At 38.8% G+C, this 20,868-nt stretch overlaps 1 protein-coding gene across 2 annotated transcripts in view; it reads right to left on the bottom strand.

The window, feature by feature from the left end:
* The window catches only part of TSG101 (tumor susceptibility 101), a 37,360-nt gene extending 16,745 nt beyond the window's left edge, over positions 1-20,615 (bottom strand). Inside the window, exons 1-6 of one of the 2 annotated variants that reach the window (XM_036077537.2) lie at positions 20,457-20,615; positions 14,984-15,068; positions 12,267-12,332; positions 10,445-10,608; positions 6,216-6,339; positions 2,548-2,614 (exon numbers count right to left, since the gene is read on the bottom strand). In XM_036077537.2, the coding sequence (XP_035933430.1) occupies positions 2,548-2,614; positions 6,216-6,339; positions 10,445-10,608; positions 12,267-12,332; positions 14,984-15,068; positions 20,457-20,498 (548 nt within the window). In that variant the 5' untranslated portion in view covers positions 20,499-20,615. The remainder of the gene's footprint in view (positions 1-2,547; positions 2,615-6,215; positions 6,340-10,444; positions 10,609-12,266; positions 12,333-14,983; positions 15,069-20,456) is intronic. The other variant, XM_078058319.1, reaches the window with a different exon arrangement.
* Between the last annotated feature and the right edge of the window lie 253 nt (positions 20,616-20,868).

The raw sequence follows: 20,868 nt of genomic DNA, 5'->3' as shown, positions 1-20,868 counted from the left end.
TTTTCCAACACTCTTATGTTCCTTTTTCTTTATGTACTCTTTCAAATTTTACTAATTATTATATTTAAGGCACTGTTTCTAAGTGCTTGAGGTAGGAGCTAAGGTATGAATTCGTTTCTTCCTCAAGATGCTATCAAAACAGGGCAAGATCCCTGTAAACAATCCTGATAGGATCAAGGAAATAAGAAATGCTAAGTAAAAATTCAGGAAATATAGAATGGAAAAATCACTATCAGCTAGAGATCAGGGAAGGTTCTGGGAGATGTGTAATATCTATGAAGTTGCACCTTTAGTCTCTTTAATTCCTTTCCTCCTAACCCCATATTCTTCAACCGCATTACAGTGTTTCCTTATTGTTCCTGGGGCTTTTGGTGGCTTTCACACTTTGCTTACATAAAATGAGTGGGCTGGACTAACTGGAAAGTATCCCCTCAGTCACAGAGTGTTATAACTCCTTCCTGCTCCCTCCACCTCTAAACACTGAATTTCCTTCTTCAAGGTCCTCCTTGTAAACCCGTTCTTTCATTTATGAAGTTATCGCTGAGCTCCCAGCGCCACAGCAGATGTGTCCTCCCCTCTGAATTCTATTTATCACAGCACTTACCATTGTCTGTCTTTTCTGATACCAGGAACTGGTTCCTAATATCTTATTACATGCGTGCTAGTACACAGACCCAAACTGGAACCCATTCTTGACATACCTTTTAGTTTCCTTGTATACACGCTGCAGGTGCTAAATTAAACTTTCAAAAGATCTTAAGATTTGGAAGAGAACTTAGAGATCATCTAGTCCAACTTTCTAGAGCAAGAATAAAGACTCTCATATTCATTGTTTTAAGATAAAGATTCTTCTTGAGTCACTGATTTATTAATTCTCCTTTAGGTCAAAGGGAGAAGAGAAAGAGGTTCTGAAGCTCTTCTGCCAAAACCTTTTATATACAGAAAGATACAGATGGCAATTTGAATACAGTTACCCTTAATAACTCATTGGCATATTACTTACACTGAGATTAAAAGTTACATTTCAAAGGAAAAAAAACATCAAATCTTTGAAAAACAGCTGTCTCAAAAAGGAACTTCTTACAAATAACCTCACAAAAGACATTTTTATGGTTACCTAAGTGAGTAAGATTTAGAGTTTTGTCAATATTTTCCAGCTTCATTTTTATCTACGAGTTTCTCTGAAATGGTTTTATTGTTCAGAAGTCCATTTCCTTACTGTACTTCCAACAACCATTTCCTTATGTCCAAAGTTCCATCTTACTACTGACTATTAATTGTAAAGGCTTGTAATTTCAAGGCTTCAGACAAGAAGATTCTGTTTCTAGAACTTAATCAGAAAAATAAGTGCCTCAAGAAATCTAAAACTTATAGCCTGTTTATAGATTATAATCATTTTTTCTTTTTTTGTCTTTTTCTTTATTGTCCCTGACAGATACTCATCTAGTCTTTGCTTACCTAATATGACAGAATACTTCCTACCTTGTAAAGCAAGTCTGTGAAATTAAGAAAGATCCAGAAATAAATAAGATTACTAAATTTAACTTATAGGATCCTGCATATTATACATGTACATACATCAGGTGTTCAGGAAATCTGGCTACATTTATCTGTGAGGGTTGTATGAAGCTAAAAAGAGTTAGCAGGGTGAAAAATTTCTTGTTAATAGTTAAAGTAGCCAGAAATCTCATCTGGACACTGGTATATGCCGTCTTGCATTATAAGTCAACCCAAAGACCACCCTTTGGAAGGTAGTCCTAGATTACCACTGAAACTACACAATTGCAACATGGGTTAATTATTTCTCATGGATTTTCTAATGTGTCTTACTCATAGACTGATCTCACAATTAATTTAACCTACCTGAGTTATGTTATTATCAAATGGTTAACAGAGGTTTGTAGTACATGTAGTCTACGAACTAAATGAATAGATAAGACTGACCCCATCAAGTGAGCCATTAATGCATTCCCTGTAATTTATGAAAAAGTTGGTTTTTTTTTAAAGGGTATTAAAATATAGGGGCGCTTGGGTGGCTGAGTCAGTTGAGCATCCAACTCTTGATTTTGGCCCGGGTCATGATCTTAGGGTTGTGAGATCGAGCCCCACACTGGGCTCCGTGCTGGGAGTGAAGCCTGCTTAAGATTCTCTCCCTCTCCAAGAAAAAAAAAGGTATTAAATTATTTTTCTCCTTGGTTGAATTCATTATAATTAGCAATCCATTAACCTTTCAGTTATCTACACTAAATATATAAAATTCTTAAAAGGGAAGCAGAGCAAGCAAGGATTTCAAAGTCCAAAACCAATCAAGATTATTGTCATTATCTCACTCCTTCCTTCTCTGTAAATAGAATGAAGCTACATTTCTCTAGAATGGAAAAAACTCCTCTGGAATTATATACATACTATAAAATTTCACTAATAAATCAAGTCTTACCTTCCATTAAATTGCAACTATATTTCTTTAATGCTCTAGTTAGCCCCCATTATTTCAATTCTAGATCTAATAGAATTTCTAATACAATTATTCAAAAGATTTTTCATTACCTGGGATTGGGAGGATATCCAGATGGATATGCAGAGATTCCACTTGGCATGCCTGGGATATAGGAAGCTAAAAATAATTTTTAACATTTTAAAATAATATGCATAGTCCTGGATATACAGGCTATCAAAGAAGACATATATCATTGTCAAACCACTGCAAAATTTCATACAGGTAAAGAATCCAAATCTCAGCACCAAAACAAAACAAACACTCCACCCATATTATATTAGTTCTTTACTGCAAGCAGTATCTTCAAATCACAAAATTCTCAAAGCATTAACTATGAGGCAAAACAATACACAGGACAGTCCCAACAGGGAATAACCGGCAAACAGGTCAACCTGGTCAGCTCTCCACACTCTCAAAGAGTTTGTAACCTGACACAGCAGCTGGTTCAACTGGAATTTAGAGGAAGGTAATTCTGCCCTCCTCTGGTCCAAGATCAGCTTCTCAGAAAGTGCCCTCTTTATTATATCTAAGAAATCTTTTGATATTTCTTGTTGACCCATTATTGACCAAATGTTGACCAGTTTGCACAGGTGGTTTTGTTGGCTTGACTGAGGACTTTAAAAGACTTCAAATTACTATGAGAAGTCCTTTATAAAACTTATATTCAGCTAGACTGGTTAAAAACAAAACAAAAGCTTGGAAATACGAGGGAAAAAAGGTTCAAATCTAGCAAGCTTAAAGAATGGTTTATATATTTTTTATAACACTAAAGACCCTGAACTAGTCAGTGGTGCCAGGAGGCTAATCAACACAGTGAAAGGAAAAGAGAATTTTGACTTTAATTGGAAATGACTTGTCTGAGAATCAGTTTATCCTCAGTGAAATTTTTCTCACTGAATACAATGATGAGTTAGCTCTTAATCCAATCAATAAATATTCTAGTGCTTCTATGTAACCAGCACCAGGATTCTGATTAAAAAAAGAAAGAACTCCTGGCTTCAAGTTGCTCATGGTCTAGTGGGGGAGATAAGCAAGGAATAATAATAATACAGAGTGCTAAGTGTTATGACAGGAGAAGTACAGAGTAAAATATATATATACACATGGGATCATACAGGAGGCAGCTAATCTAAACTTAGGATGTGGGGGTAAATAAAAGGGATCTAGTAGAGGAATGGTATATAAAGGCTTGGAAGGCAAGAGAAGTGGAGCCTTCAAGAAATGAACCGTTAAAGCACAGAATGTAAGTGGGTTGGGAGATACATACTGGGATCTGACCAAGGGCCTCATAAATCTTTACCAGACTTGCTGAGCACACATCTCCAAGTATCAGTGTTCACAGTCTCCCTGTTAGGATGAACTATAGATATTAAGTAAATTTTTTCTTAAGTATAATGAAGCTAGGATGATGTTCAATGCTATTTCAGAAAGGGAAAAAAACTCCCGAAATGTCTCAATTGCTGGATTCCATAAGACATTTCTTTCTTCCTGGGCAAAGCACAGCTGATCCTTAAGAACATCAGAACACAAGGCTACTATTGTCGGCAACATACATGGTCAATTACTACCCCTCCCCACCCATGCTAGTTTTTCTCTGTACACATAAGCTACCACTTTGTTTTTATGAGCAATCATAATCGTGCACCAAATTTTCATAATCAGAAGCAATTTTCCTTTTCTAAGGTTCTGAAAAGATACTAATTCCACCAAAGCCTTCAAATTTTAATTCTTAGAAACAACAAATGTTATTTGGATCCAAGACTATCAAGGAAGAAGAAAATGAGGTAAAGTAATTTTAGAGCCAGAATAAAATGGGATACAAATAACATAACATATGGGGCTATTATAAGAATCAAATAAGAATGAATATGAAGTGCTTAGCTGTGTCTCACAGTTACAATTCAGTAAATGCTGACTGTTACTGTTAGTTGTCAAAAAATGAGGTTTGGCCGTTACCTTTTTTAATATGACTCATAGCTAGCTCAAAGTCATCCTAAAACAGCAGATCAAAAAGTTTTTTTTTTTTTTAAGATTTTATTTATTTATTCATGAGAGAGAGAGAGAAAGAGAGAGGCAGAGGGAGAAGCAGGCTCCCCAGGGAGCAGGGAGCCCAATGTGGGACTCGATCCCAGGACCCTGGGATCATGACCTGAGCCGAAGGCAGACGCCTAACCATCTGAGCCACCCAGGCGCCTTCAAAAAGTGTTGTGAGTAATGATAAAAATAATAGAAGTATATAATTTCTGAACTAGAAGATAATCTTCATATAAGTATATATCCAAATTTCTGGGCTATTCCTTGGTGTGTGTGTGTGGAGGGGGGGAATGGAATTTGGACTTAATCTCTTTACACTCATATCTACTACTAATCAATATTGTTTAAATGTATAACAAGTATTAAAACTGGAATTGAAGGATAGTAATAATTAGTCTCTTGTAGTAATTTACTTAAATCAGCTATAGATTGTTTAATGTGATATACAGTGAGTGCAAAACTGAACTGCAAAAATAATCTCTTTACTGTGGTCTCTTTCTGGACACTTCCAGTGTCAATATAAAACTGGAAGAAATTTAGGAAAAAAATGTTGCTTAGGAGACTGCCTAAACTTCTGTAAAGGTTATCTTCGGTGGTCACTAGCTATGTTATTGGAGCAAATAAACATGAATGGCAAACTAGGGAATATTTGGTATTTCAAACTTAAAAGAGCAAGGCTGTCTAACCTCAAATACTAGCCTCAACAGAATTTATTAAGATGAAAACAAATTTCTAGTCCAAAAGAATCACTAGAACTTTTAATAAAAGAGCTACTAATTCCTAAAACCAAACTTACTCTGTGAAAGCAGGGAAGGAAAAGGAAATGGGTTCAGAAAGTTCTTTCTGTTAAATTCCCATTCAGCTTGTGAGTCAAAATGTTCCTCAAGACAGAATTGATTAAAAAGGAAGAGAATAACTCCCAGTACGAGAAAAATGAAAGCTCACATAATCTAACTTAAGTTTTGCTTAATTATAATCTTGAAAAAATTTGTTAAAAAAAAATCACAGCTCAAAACACAATGAAATCAATATAGGTTTAGTAAAGTCAAAACAAGTAAGTACAACCAACTCTCAATTATCCAGGGTGATTTGAAAGTATTAATAGGAATTTCTGGGGGAAAAAAAAAAAAAGAAATAATAGAGATAATGTATACCAACCAGGGGAGAGTACTGACTTCAGGCTCTCACCCTCTCCACACCAGGTAAAATGAATTGGCTGTACTAAAGAGAAGCCAAGAGCTAGATGTTCAGTTGTGTTACAGCCAGAACTGCAGAATGTGAATGATTCAGTTGACTCTAATTGATTCTTATGTACAACACTGATCCTGCAGTTGCAAAGAAAAGCAGCCTACCTTTCGAGTTATATCTGTTTCCAAACTGATGCTATAAGGCTATTCCATGGCATGTATAATTAAAAATTAAAAAACAATTCTAGCTCTATTCCAGCATTCTTTCTCTTCCATTTTGGAATTTAGCACACCCATAGTTAGAGTTCTACCCACAAACGGAAGCCCAAATGCCAGTCTTTGGTGGGAATCTGTACATGCAGATGTGTGGCCTCAGAATACCTCCAAAAAATCCACTAACTGGGTAAGCTAAAAAGTGAAGTCATGAAAAAAAAAATTTTTTTACAAGGTTTTGTGTTTTGTTTATGAGTTTAAAAATCAAACTTAATTATACTTACTATTTGGTGGCCCTGTTGCCTGGTATGGTGGATAAGACGCCGAAATAGGACGAGAGAAGACTGGAGGTTCATCTCCAAACACCACGATCATGACCTGAATAAGCCCCAATAAGTCGGACTGTGGCTAAAAACAGAAAAATTAAGTCAGCTACAGATTTTTCTTTTTAGAGATTTTATTTATTTGTCAGAGAGAGAAGGGGAGAGCACGCGCGCACAAGCAGGGGGAGCGGCAGGCAGAGGGAGAAGCAGACTCCCCGCTGAACAAGGAGCCCGATGTAGGGCTCGATTCCAGGACTCCAGGATCATGACCTGAGCTGAAGGCAGATACTTACCCGACTGAGCCACCCAGGCACCCGCCCCTCCCAGTGGACTATTATGTGAGCAAGAAACTTATCTAGTGTTAAGCCTCTTAGCACTTCGGGGTTTATGTTTTAAAGTCAGAGAGCTAATTAATGTATTCATCTAGTATACTTCAGACATTATACCAAATAATCATTGCTTCTAATACCCTAATCTTGTTTAGAAGTCTAAAATGACTCCCATCTGTCTACTGAAGGACAAAGTCCTTAGCTAACAATCAGGATCCTTCATGGTATAGCCTTGAATACCATACTAAAGTTAGCCACCATTGTGTCTTTTCTGTTAGATCTGTGAAATCTGTCATACCTACAGAAATGTATGACCTATGTAACTTTAAAGAGTAACAATAAAGAAAACACCTGAAAGCCATTGTCCAAGTTAAGAAATAGAAGATTGACTGTAACTTAGAAGTTTCAGACTGCATCCGCTCTATCTCCTCATGAGGTAAACCACTTCTCTGATTTAGTGGATAATCATTCTTTTGCTTGACTTTAAACATACTACCTAAGAATGATTTCCTAAACTGTGTGTTTAATGTGGCTTTTTTTGAACTTCATATGAATTTAATCAAACTGCATATTCATTCTACCGAGATTGGCTGCTTTTGTTCCATGTTTGAAAGATACAGTCATGTTAAAGAGCACAGCTATATTTAACTCATTTTCACTGCTGTATGGTGTGCCACCCAATGAATACACACCTTTTTAATTCATTTTCCTGCTAATAGCCAGCTAGGGTGTATCCAGTCTTCGGCAATGTATGCCGAATACATTCTTACTGTATTTTCGAGTACATATGTGCAAGGGTTACTCTTGTGCAGTAGTTCTCAACTGGGGGTGATACATTTGCCTCCCAGGGGATATTCAGAAATTCCAAGAGAACTTTTTGGTTGTCACAACTGGGTGTTATGCTACTGGCATCTTGTGGGTAAAGGCAAGAGATTCTACATCCTACAACGGATAGGACAGCCCTCCCACAATAAAGAATTACCCAACCTACAATGTCAATAATGTTGAGCTATATACCTAAGGTGTGGAACTGCTAGGTCACAGGGCGTATGCTCACAACTTTACTAAGGCCAAACTGGTTTCCAAAGTAGCTGGTGTCAAAGAGTTCTTGTTCTCCGCTTCCTCACTAACCCACATTGTCAACTGGTTGCACAAATTTGATGGGTATGTAGTGGTATCTCACTGTGGTTTTAATTTACATTTCCCTTACTACTAGCAGGGTTAAACATCTTTCAGTATGTTTATTGCCTACTAGAATTTCCCTTTTGTGAAGTACTTACTTGTTCAAGCGTTTTGTTTTGTTTGTTTTTATTTGACAGAGACACAGCGAGAGAGGGAACACAAGCAGGGGGAGTGGGAGAGGGAGAAGCAGGCTTCCCGCTGAGCAGGGAGCCCGATGTGGGGCTCGATCCCAGGACCCTGGGACCATGACCTGAGCCAAAGGCAGACGCTTAACAACTGAGCCACCCAGGTGCCCCTTGTTCAAGGGTTTTCTCTCTTTTTCTACTGGGTTTCTTTTATGATTCCCAAGTTATTTTAATATTCTAGATATTAGTCTGAGGGTATTAAGTATTACAAATGTATTCTTACAGTTTGTGGTTAGTCTTTTCATACTTTTTAATGTCTTTAATAAATAGAAGTTTTCACTTTGTACAAATTCAAGGTAAAATTTATTACTTTTCCTTTCTAGTAAATGCTTTGTTTTGTTTAAAAAAAAACAAAACCCCACAAAACCCAAAAAACCTAACCTATTCCAAGATCACGAAAGCAATCTTCTATGTTTTTTTTTTCCTTTTCCCTTTTAACAATCTATCTGAAACTTTTGTGTAGTATATGAATAGGAATCTCACTGTCCCAGCTCCATTACTAAAAAGTTCATCTTATCCCCAAACGATCTGTTATAATACCACTGTCCTATATCAAGTGTTTATATCTAGGGATCTTTTTTTGAGTTCTTTTTTTAAGATTTTATTTACATGAGAGCAAGCAAGTGCACACAAGCAGGGGGAGGAAAAGGGGAAGGGGCAGAGGGAGAAGCAGACTCCCCACTGAGCGTGGAACCTGATGCGGGGCTTGATCCCAGGACCCTGAGATCATGAACTGAGCCAAAGTCCAACGCTTAACCAAATGAGCCACCCAGGCGCCCCTATGGGTTATTATATTCCATCTATCCATTTGAATATTCCTATGACAATTCCGTACTATCTTAGTTTTATAATACATTTTGACATGGGTAGGGCAAGTCCCTCCTACCTTATTCTTCTTGGAGAGGGCCTTAGCTATGCTCAATCTTTTGCATTTCCATATAAATTTTAGATTCAGCTTATCAAGTTCACAAAATTAACAAATATACAAAGAAATAAAAACTGTTAGGACAAAGAACCATGAATAAGTTTCTCTCTAAGTCTTCTTTAATGTCTTTCAATAAAATTTAGAATTTTTTCCATAATGGACTTGTACATCTTTTGTAAGGTTTATTCATAAGTCAATAGAATTGAAAAATACAAAGTATTCATTTGCCAGTTCATTCATTCTCTATGCTGCTGAGTCCAATCTGCTACTAAACCAGGCTACTGAGTTCTTACTTTTTTTTAAAAAGATTTTATTTTATTTATTTATTTGAGAGAGAGAGAGCAGAAGAGGGGGTACGGTCAGAGGGAGAAGCAAACTCCCTGACAAGCAGGGAGCCTGATGTGGGACTCGATCCCGGGACTCCGGGATCATGACCTGAGCCGAAGGCAGTTGCTTAACCAACTAAGCCACCCAGGCACCCGAGTTCTTAATTTCTATTATTCTATTTTCCAATTCTAAGATTTCCACTTGGTTCCTTTTTAATACAGTTCTCCATCTTGAACATATTAATCACAATCATTTTCAAGTCTGGGTCTGATAACTGGGTTGCCTGGGAGTTGTGGTGTCCTATTTCTACTGTCTTTTTTTCCTCTCTTTATCCTATTTTTTGATGTACTTGGTAATTTTAAATTGTATGCTGGACATGAAAAATTAGAGGCTCTATACACTATTCTCCCTCCAGGAAGGGTTCACCCTATGCTATGGCAGGCAGATACTGTGAGAATCACCTTAATATAATCAGGACTGAGCTGATTCAAGGCTCCTGGGGTGTGTTCCTTCAGTGGCATCATCTAAGAGTCTAGGATGTTTACTTATACCCCTTCTCCTTGATAAGGTTCCAAGTTCCTACTGTCTCCTTAACCTGGGGCTACAGAGAACTTGGCTGGGTTTTTCAGAGGCTTCTGCTTAGTTTTAGTTTTTTGTGTTTTTAAGATTTTATTTATTTATTTGTCAGAGAGAGAGAGAGCACAAGCAGGGGGGAGCGGCAGGCAGAGGGAGAAGCAGACTTCCTGCTGAGCAAGGAGCCTGATGCAGGACTCCGAAGGCAGGCGCTTAACCGACTGAGCCACCCAGGCGTCCCTCTGCTTAGTTTTTTAACACTGTCTTTGAAGCTTGGAATTCAGTTTATTCCCTTGAGGGAGAAACTCAGGTTATCTGGTTTGCTACTTGATAGGAATGCTGAGTAATGAGATTTGAACAGTTTCACAAATATATGCCACCAGTACACTACTTTTTAAAATGCATTTCCCGTTATGTGAATCCCATTTATTCTTAAAGGTTCAACTCAAGCAAATAAAATAGTGACTATGTGTATTCTGTAAAGTACCAAGCTCTATACAAATATATTTCTTTTGGAGAACCTTTTCCAATTATCCTGCTCAGTGATTAGGATCTTATGTGAACTTATCTATCCTCCTGGGAATCCTCTTTGACTATTAACAGAAAGGAGATGCTAGGGAGCAAAATATATAAAATGCAATGAGTTCACACAATACTGTTAATACTTACATGTTTCCATTCATGTAGATAAGGAAGATATATCTTCCCATTTGCATCAACATGCTTTCCTGTTTTAATAGTCATTGAACTAGTAGGCTTAACAAAACAGATAGGGGGGTTATATGGGTATGTGTCCAGCAGCCACAGGCATATTGGAATATTATAAATATTACCTGAAAGAGAAAGAGAAACTTCAGTTACTCTATTTTTATTATGTTTTATTAATGGCTTAGTAGGTAAGCAAGAGAGAGCTACAACTAAGCAACACTTAAAAGAAAAATCACAAAATACTTTGGTTCAAAGTTTTAAGATGTTTCTCAAATTTTCAGTTTTTAAAAGACATCAGCAGGATTAAGGAGGGGGGATGGGGTGGCTGGGTGATGGACATTGGGGAGGGTATGTGCTATGGTGAGTGCTGTGAATTGAGTAAGACTGATGAATCACAGACCTGTACCTCTGAAACAAATAATACATTATATGTTAAAAAAAAAAAAAAAGATAGTAGGAAGGGAAAAATGAGGGGGAGATGAACCATGAGAGACTATGGACTCTGAGAAACAAACTGAGGGTTTTAGAGGGGAGGGAGGTGGGGGGATGGGTTAGCCCGGTGATGGATATTAAGGAGAGCACTATTGAATGGAGCACTGGGTGTTATACGCAAACAATGAATCATGGAACACTACATCAAAAACTAATGATGTAATGTATGGTGACTAACATAACATAATAAAATAAAATTAAAAAAATAAATAAAATCAATGGGTGTATTAGAGAGTCACAGGTCTTAGGTAGTCACAAAGAATAATTAAGAAACAGAACTGTCCAAAAAGAGAACAGTCATTCATGAAGCTGAATGGTCCCTTATCACTGTAAGTATTCCAGCAGAAGATGGCTGACTGGCTAAAAGAAGACATAATTATCCATCATCAGCATTATCACCAACATTACAACTATAATAACAGCTACCTTTTTAGAAAAAGATTTTATTTGTCAGAGAGAGAGAGCGCGCACACAAGCGGGGGAGTGGCAGGCAAAGGGAGAAACAGATTCCCTGGCTGAGCAAGGAGCCTGATGTGGGACTCGATCCCAAGACCCTGGGATCATGACCTGAACCGAAGGCAGACATTTAAGTGACTCAGCCACCCAGGCATCCCATAATAGCTACTTTTGGTATCTGTTTATTACATGCCAGGCTCTGTGCTAAGTCCTTTACATTATCACAATGAATACTTTTTTTAGTTCTATCATCCAATTGTTCTAGATGTCCACTGTCACAAAACTGACAGATTACAGAGAACTGAAACCTTACTTTGCCCTGACTTTAGAGCCTCTACCTTAGCCATTATACTATACAGCTTCCCATTGTTGGAAACGTCTGGATGGGGTGGGAGGTTGAACTACAAGGCATTGAAAATCCCTCTCTAGGGGGTCCTTGGCTGGCTAGGCGGGTAGACCGAGACTCTTGCTCTTGGGCTTGGGTTGTGAGTTCAAGCCCCACATTGGGTGTAGAGACTATTTAAAAATACAACCTTTATTAAGAAAAAAAAAAATCCCTTTTTTAGTTCTAAGATTCCCTGAGTCTATGAAACATCAAACTCTTCCAGGGCACTGAGGCACTTATTTGTTGATATGACTTAGTAAAGAATGGGGGAAAAAGCTGAAAATATTAGGTGCTGCTGCCAAATGAAGTTCAATTAGAATAAGTTAAAATCTTTATATCATCATTAAAGTCAGGAGAAAGTAGGTTTAATTTACTTATAACTCTTTGGTAACCTACTAGGTGCATCACAATGCATCTATATTGGAACCATAAATTACATAAGATGTTTACCTTTATAAGGCACAGGAATTGTTCCAGTGAGGTTCATTAGTTCCCTGGAACTGCCATCATTAAAAACTGAAAAGAAAGAATAATGATTCAGTCATGAGCATTTTCACAGACACTCCCAGATGAATTATTCTTTCAGAAACATTGGTTAAAACTCATTATTACCCCTGAAAGGAGCTAACTTGTTAATGTCTCACCCATTTTGCCCAATAACAAAATATCCTTTGTTGACTGACTCAGTGGGATCGGTTTTTAAATGAGTGAAGAAAAGATGCTTTGAATTACCTGGAAAAATGAATGTGAGTCCTACAGTCCCAGCAAATATAAGCTCTTGGTCCCCAACTAGTATGATTATAAAGTTACTTAAAAATCACTATCAGCTGATACCACACTAAATGTTAACTCAGTATCGTTAAATTTTAGATTGCCCAGATGTTTATCCCTACTCAATGTCATTCTCAATCCCAATGTAGTATCAAACCACAGTATTAAAAAGTTTTCAGTCAAATATAGACATTTTTCAATACAAGTATTTCTCATATCATGTAAGTTTTTCTATCTGTAATTGATTATAATTAGGCCACATGATTTATATCATATGGACTGCTATTATTTGTAATAATGATTTGGAATTAACACTATCACATAGAAAAGCTGTAATGTGCAGTACAAGAACACAGAACTGTACTGTTTACCTCTGTTCTTTTACTTAGCATTGACAATTATAATCTGTGCTATAATTTATTCTGATTTTGTGCTTTTTTAAAAAAATCACCTTATTTAAATTTAGGGTTTTAATTACTCTAAAAGCATGCTGATAACAATAGTTTAGACTTGGTCCAGCCATATAATGCTATATAAAATTTATTCAGTGATGCTGGAGTCTTTGTTAGTTTAAAGATTTCATTTATTTATTTATTTTGAGAGAGAGAGAACTCGTGAGTGGGAGGCGGGAGGAGGGGTGAAGGGAGAGGAAGAGAGAAACTTAAGCAGACTCTGCGGTAAGCATGGAGCCCAACACTGGGTTCGATGCCACAATCCATGAGATCATGACCTGAGCTGAAACCAAAAGTCTGATGCTTAACCGACTGAGCCACCCAGGCACCCCTCTTTGTCAGTTTAGATAAACATATTTATTCTTTTAGCATGCAGTAAAAACTATACACTTACAGTAAAGTTCTAGCCCCAGTCACTTTTTCCCCTCACTGAAGCCATTTTTAAATTAACTCCAATTCTGGTAATATGAGGTTTTCCCCAGATCTAAATACCACAGTATGTGGACAGGAAGGAGAATTGTGCCCTAGGTTTGGGAGAGAAATTCTGGGTCATGTCTTTGTTGTTCAGAAAATACAGGACTGCCTGTTCCTCTGTTAACTCTCATCTCTTGTCACCAAGCTCCTAATGTTTTCAAAGCCCCAGGAGTGAGTGGAGTTTAGAATGATAGTCTCACCTACAAAACTCAGCTTGTAGCCCTCAGTGCCAAGAGCCTCATAATGGACAGGAGGCAGCAGGGGTTTTCCCCTGGCCCTGGCACATTAGGGGTTTACAAGGACACAGAGTTGGAAAGATGACATTAGGATTGGTGGGGACAAAAAGACTTAAAAAAAAAAAAAGGAACAACTCTGGGGGCATCTGGGTGGCACAGTCAGTTAAGAATCCAACTCTTGGTTTCAGCTCAGGTCATGATCTCAGGGTGGTGAGATCCAGCCCCATGTCGGGCTTTAGCATGGAGTCTGCTTGAGTTTCTCCATCTCCCTCTGCCACCCTGCGCACCCCACCCCCCCACGCTCTCTCTCTCTCGCTAAAATAAATAAATCTTAAAAAACAAAAACAAAGAACAAATCTAGGTATTGTCATTTCTTTACTTATCTCTCAATTTTATTTCATCTCAACAGACAGTAGACACACACTGTACCTACCTATTCTATAGAATTAAGGGCCATATTAAAAAAATGTTTTCCTCATCTATAAAATGAAAGAGATATTCCAGAATATTATTTTGCAAAATGTGTTTCTGGGAATATAAAGAGATGCTCTGGGGAGAAAAAAAAAGTTCAGTAGTTAATTAACTTTAGGATATACTGTATAATAGATTCTCTTCTCTCCCCTCTTGGTGAGGTGTAACATACTAGCCTATTAAAGGCTCTGAGAAATCTTGCTGCAAAGAAACCCATTTAATTTTGTTTAATTTATAATTGCTCAAACTTATCCCCTCATCCCAAGAAACATTCTTCATAACTATGGATAAAATTTGGGGAAATGATAAACTAAATTATTTTTAAGATCCCCTCTAGGTCTAAATTTGCATAGGTCTGTTATTTTTCTAAAACTCAAAATAATTAGGGGCGCCTGGGTGGCTCAATCGTTAAGCATCTGCCTTCGGCTCGGGTCATGGTCCCAGGGTCCTGGGATCGAGCCCCACATCGGGCTCCCTGCTCGGCAGGAAGCCTTCTTTTCCCTCTCCCACTTCCCCTGCTTATGTTCCCTCTCTCACTGTGTCTCTCTCTGTCAAATAAAATCTTAAAAAAAAAAAAAAACTTAAAATAACTAAACAAATCTGTTATTACTAGATTGTGTCATTTCCTATCCCCCCAACACTTTTATTAGGTGGAGGTTCAGTCCTACAAAGGAAAAACCAACAAACTTAGTGGAAAATGGGAAACCTACAAAAAGAGTAAACTCAAAGTATAGTAATTGATGTTTTTATTATATAAACTTACCATATGAATCCAATACAGGTTTGAGATCTTTGTATAAAGTAATAACATTGACAGTTTCACGTACAGTTAGGTCTCTGTATTTGTACTGAAAAGGAAAAATCACACAGGAATTTAGTTTTAAAACTAATGCACATATTTTACTGTTAGGCATATCATCTTAAAATCTTATTTTCTTAATAGCACTCTTCTTAAAAGTATGATGGTTCTTGCGAATCATTAACATTAATTAAAGCCTGAAAGAACCACACACACACATTCCTGACCTCCCTTCCCCTCCAGCTACAACCACACTTCTCCTTTATAGTTCTCCTTTATAGCAACTCTTGCAAGGAAATTCCTACATTTGCTCACTATGATTACTCTTTTCCTATTCTTTTTAGAACTTTTTATTATGGAACATTTCAAACATACCCAAACGTAGGCAGAATAGTAGAATGAGTGCCCTATATCCTATGCTCCGCTTTGACGATAATCAACTCATAGCCAATCATAATCTATAACCTCATTCACCTTTCCCTCCTCTTGTATTATTCTGCAGCAAACTGTAACATCATAACCCAACGCCCATGAATATTTGTGTATATCTTTAAAAGATAAAAACTTAAAAAATTCCACAATACTATTATCATACTAAACTAATCCATTTCCTTAATATTATCAAATATGCAGTTGCATGTCATATTTTGTTTGAATAGAGATCCAAATAAACTCTATACATTATCATTTGCTTAAATGTCTTTTAGGTCTCTTTTAATCCATAGATTCTCTCTTCCACCTCTCTTTCCAATAATAGCTTTACTGAGATAAGTAATAATTCATATGCCATATAATTCACACATTTAAGGTGAATTATATAAAGTTCAATGGTTTTCAGTACCGAGTTGTGCAACCACAATTTAGAACATTTCCATCACCCCCAAAAGAAGTTTGTACCCATTAGCAATCATTCCCTTATAACCGCTAACCCCCCCATTTACCCCAGACAATTGCTATTTTGTTTCTATCAATTTGCCTATTTTAGACATTTCATATAAATGGAATCATATAATATGTGCTCATTTATGACTAACTTCTTTCACTTAGCATGTTTTTAAGCCACATCCATGTTGCAGCATGTATTAGTACTTTACTCCTTTTCATTGCTGAAGAATATTCCATTATAGGGATATAGGACATTTTATTTGTCTATTCATCATCAGTGGGCCCGTTTCTATTTCTGCCCCTTGGAATTTATTTGTTGAAGAAACTGGTTAATTTGTCCTACAGAGATTCTCATGCTTTGGATTTTGCTAACTGCATCTCCTTGTTGTAGTTTAATATATATGTTCCTATGTCCTTCGTATTCCCTGTGAATTACCAGTTGGATCTAAAAGTTATGATCCTTTTCAGGACTTTTTCTAAATTTTACTTCTTTGCCACCTCTTCTCTTCCCCCCTCCAGCAAGATCATTTCACAGATGATGGTGTTTTCCCATCAGGGAGCATATGTTATCTGGGTATCTCTCTGTGATGCTAGCAACCACTGATGCTCCCTGCCTACACCCATTCTCTTCAAACCCACTCCAATCAGGCTTTTGCACTTTGACTGAAATTGACTGTCAAAGTCACCAGTAACTGCCACATGGCTATATGCAATGGCCAATTCTCAGTCTTCATCTTACTCAACCTATCAGCAGCACTTGACCAAGTTGATTCCTTCTTAAGACACGTGCTTCACTCGATTTTGAGGACACCACTGTTTGTTTTCCTCCTCTCTTGTGTCTTTGCTGGTCCCTTCCCTTCTCCTAACCTCTAAATACTACTGAACCCTACGGCTCAGTCCTTGGTCCTCTCCTTTATCTAAACTCACTCCTTTAGTGATCTCTCATGGCTTTAAATACCACTTATGTGACGTTAACTCCCAAGTTAAAAAAAAAATTCCAGTCTGAATCTCTTTTTAAACTCTAGACATGTATAACCAATTGCCAGTTTGATAATCTCCACTTGGATATCTCATGAATGTCAAATTTAACATGATCAAAACTGAATGCTGGGGCGCCTGGGTGGTTCCGTCGGTTAAGCGTCTGCCTTCAGCTCAGGTCATGATCCCAGGGTCCTGGGATGGAGCCCCGCGTCGGGCTCCCTGCTCAGCGGGAAGCCTGCTTCTCCCTCTGCCTGCTGCTCCCCCTGACTTGTGCTCTCTCTGTCTGTCAAATAAATAAAGAAAATCTAAAACAACAACAACAACAAGAACAACAAAACTGAACTGCTTATTTCCCCCCCCAAATTTACTCCTCCTACATTCTTCCATATCTACATCCAGCTGCTCAGGACAAAAACCTTGAAATTATCCTTGACGCCCCTCTTCCTCACATCCACAGTGAACCTGTGAGAAAATCCTATTAACTCTACCTTCACAAATAACCAGATCTGACTACTTCTCACTACTACGGTGGCTATAATACTGGTCTAAGCCACTTCACCTCTCACCTAGCTTACTGCAACAGTCTCTTACAGGTGCCTCCGCCTCCACGCTTACCCTCTACAGTCTAGTCTCAATACAGCAGCCAGAACAATACTGTTCAAAGTTAAAACAGATCGATGGCTTCCCATCCATATTCCAAGTAAGTGCCAAAATCCTTACATAAGTGGCCCGCAAGACCCTCCAAAATCTACCACTTTTATTTCCACTAACTTCCCCCCTTGCTCATGCTACTCTGGCCACCTTAGCCCCCCCTTCGTTGTTCCTTTATCATGCATGACAAGCTTCTGTCTCAAGGCTTTTGCACTTATTTTCCTTCTTCCTGGAATGTTCTTACTCCAGATTGTTCCAGTTGGCCTCCTCATCTCTTTCAGGTCCCTGCTCAAATAGATCTTCTCAGAAAGGCATTCCTTTACTATTCCGTAAAAGTGCAATCCATCCCATCTCCCTGCCCTGAGCATTCTCTATTATCCTTTGCTGCTTTACTCTTCTCCAAAGCATTTATCACCTTTTAGCGTAGTACTTAATGTAGTTACTGAGTTGTTATTACCTTCTATGAGAATTTAAATTGCAGAAGAGTATTTTATCTGACCGTTCACTGTTGTATCCTTAGAACTTAAAATAGTGTGAGGTGCACAGCAATCGTCAATGAGTCAGTTCTCTTCTACCTATTTAGTAGTGACTCCACCTCTAGAAATGCTGTAAGAATACAGGTAGTTGCCTACATGAAAAATCTAAAGCATAAAGTTGTATGTGTAAAACAAGATGGACTAGTGGTAAAATTGTATCTCTGTTAATTAAAATGATGACAGAGAAGGGCATTAACTAAAAGTTAAACTGGAAGCCAAGATAATACTCAAAGGTAAAAATTACAATAATATATAAAAAGGTCATATAATGTATGTAAATTATACCTCAGAATAAATAAAAAGACATTAAGTCAAAACAGGTGGCCCAAAGTACCATGATGCGTGTGGAGGTCCCACAGTCAGATAAGGAGTAAAGGACCATCACCCTTGCAATGTGGCTAGGGTCCTGGCTAACAATTCCTACATCACACCAAACCCAACTGAAAGGCTAACACCCGGAGCTAGCCCTCTACCAGAAAGAAGGAACTCCACAAGCTGCTTTTATTATTCTACTTTCTATTCCTACCTAACATAGGCCGGATAGAAAAGATGTTGATACTCAGAACTGACATTATCACTTGTAGGAGGCTCAGTTTTTCAGATATTGGGACAAGAACCAAAAGTTAGGTAGAATATCCTCTCCCACCTCTTCTTTATGTCCCTTTTTGTTCTTAGGGTAAAAAGAGGCTGGAGGGTGGGGGAGGCAGTGGAGACATAAAAAAAATCTTCTAAAGATGTTCCGTGTCTGTCTTTGAAGGAGGGTTCCGCTACAGGAAGTTTAGGAAACTTACTCATGGTTTTTAAAATTCAGAACCATTATTTGAATATTCTTGTCCTTACATAGGAAGACTAAGGCATAAACCTTAATACTAATGCTATCAATTTAAACATACAAAATGGGGGGCGCCTGGGTGGCTCAGTCGTTAAAAGCGTCTGCCTTTGGCTCAGGTCGTGATCCCAGGGTCCTGGGATCGGGCTCCCTGCTCGGCGGGAAGCCTGCTTCTCCCTCTCCCACTCCCCCTGCTTGTGTTGCCTCTCTCACTGTCAAATAAATAAAATCTTAAAAAAAAAAAAAACAACAGCATGGAACACTTTTCAGTTACATCATATGTAAAACAATGTACTGTTTTTTAAAGTGATATATAAATGTTTCAACATGGACCTGAGCCACTATCTACTAGGACTCCCCCAAACTTCCTCTACAATCAAGAATAACTACTTTATCAAAAGAAAATTAAGAAGCCTAGAAGTTATTAGACAATCAAGAGAAGCTTTATTTTGAAAACTGCCACTTCCTCTTTAGAGGTTATTTGCTCTTCAACCAAAGACTAGAGGCACGATTTTACTGGGGGTGGGGGGGGAGAGGGACTGCATATTTTTCAAAGAAATAAGTTTATACACAAGTGTGTGTTTTCTTAATAATGAAAATTGCTTAAACTACTTTGATTCCTACCATTCTTGCTTTGACAAAAGTATCCAAAGCTAACCCATTGAACTGGAAAAGATTCAACTCTCAACCACTTCACATACATCTTATTCCTAATTGGTGAACTGAAAAAAAGAAGAAAAAACCCCACTATCACCCAGTTCACTCTGTTACCAGGTGCCACATTTAAAGTAATGATCAAAATAATTCATGGCTTTAAAATGTAAAATGCCTATCTACTTTTTAAGAATTAAAAAAATACACTGGTCTTGAATTGTAAAGATTATAAATTAGGTTCAAAGCAAACAAGTTCGCGTTGTAAGAAGCATACAATTAAAAGTGGTTATTCTTAGAAAATCAAAAGTCCCTGAAATTGTCATAAATTCTATTTATTCCATTGAGGTAGTGAGCGACTGGTACTTAGGCTTCTCTGAACATTTTTACTTTTAATTGAACCAATTCAACCAACAGTTAACTGACCTCCGCGGGTATTGAGCTGTGTGAGAAACAGAAAACTGAAAAGGACACAATCTCTGGGGGCCGGGACGGAAGGGCGAAGACGGACGGATCCCTACACTGGGACAGCAGTGGAGGACTATCTCAGATGGAGAATTAAGTCCAACCCCCTCTCTGTGTTTATAAAAACTAGGACGAAAACTGCACTGCCCCACAGACTGTTCCAAACTACCCGCAGAGAGGAGGGCGGGCGGCAGGTGGCAGGCGGCCTCGGCTCCGCGCCTTTGTTGACCGCCGCCCCCCCACCCCTTCCCCGGCCGCGGAGCGGGGATTCCCGCACAAGGCGACAGGCATCTCGGGGCTGGGGCCGCAAAGGCGACTGAGGACTGCACTGGGCCTCCGGCCGGCCCAGGAAGCGCGCTGGGCTGAGTCCGGCCAGGCCCCGCCGGGCGCCAAAGGGAGTGGTGGGCGCGCGCCTGTGGCCAGCGCGCCGAGGACTCACCTTGGACACCATTTTCTTGAGCTGGCTCTCCGACACCGCCATGGCGGCCGCCTCGCGACTCCCGTCCCCGCAGGCAGAGGGTCAGCCGCTCCGGGGCCGCCCCTGGCCGCCCCACACAATCACACACCTAGTAACCAGCCCCCCACCCCCCCGCCTCTAACAACAGGAAGTCGGCCACCAGGCCAGCGCTTCCGCTTCCTTTACGTCACTTCCGGGGTAAGCGACAGGCTGGGACCGGTGTGTGTTCCGACGCACCTGGTGGGGTATTCTCCTCGGGTTGAAACCCTGCAATGGGGTAAGATCAGCAGGTGTTTCACGGTTGCCTTAGACTAACGGAGCAGGTGCAGGGAGGGGAAGTAGGAAGGTTTTGCTTGTGAGCTTTAATGACCGATTCATCATGTGGGCTGGGAGT

This window comes from Halichoerus grypus, chromosome 11, assembly GCF_964656455.1.
Source record: "Halichoerus grypus chromosome 11, mHalGry1.hap1.1, whole genome shotgun sequence".
In the NCBI taxonomy this organism is placed as follows: domain Eukaryota; kingdom Metazoa; phylum Chordata; class Mammalia; order Carnivora; family Phocidae; genus Halichoerus; species Halichoerus grypus.
Note: the sequence above shows the minus strand (reverse complement) of the source record. Positions and strands in the feature narration are given on the sequence as shown.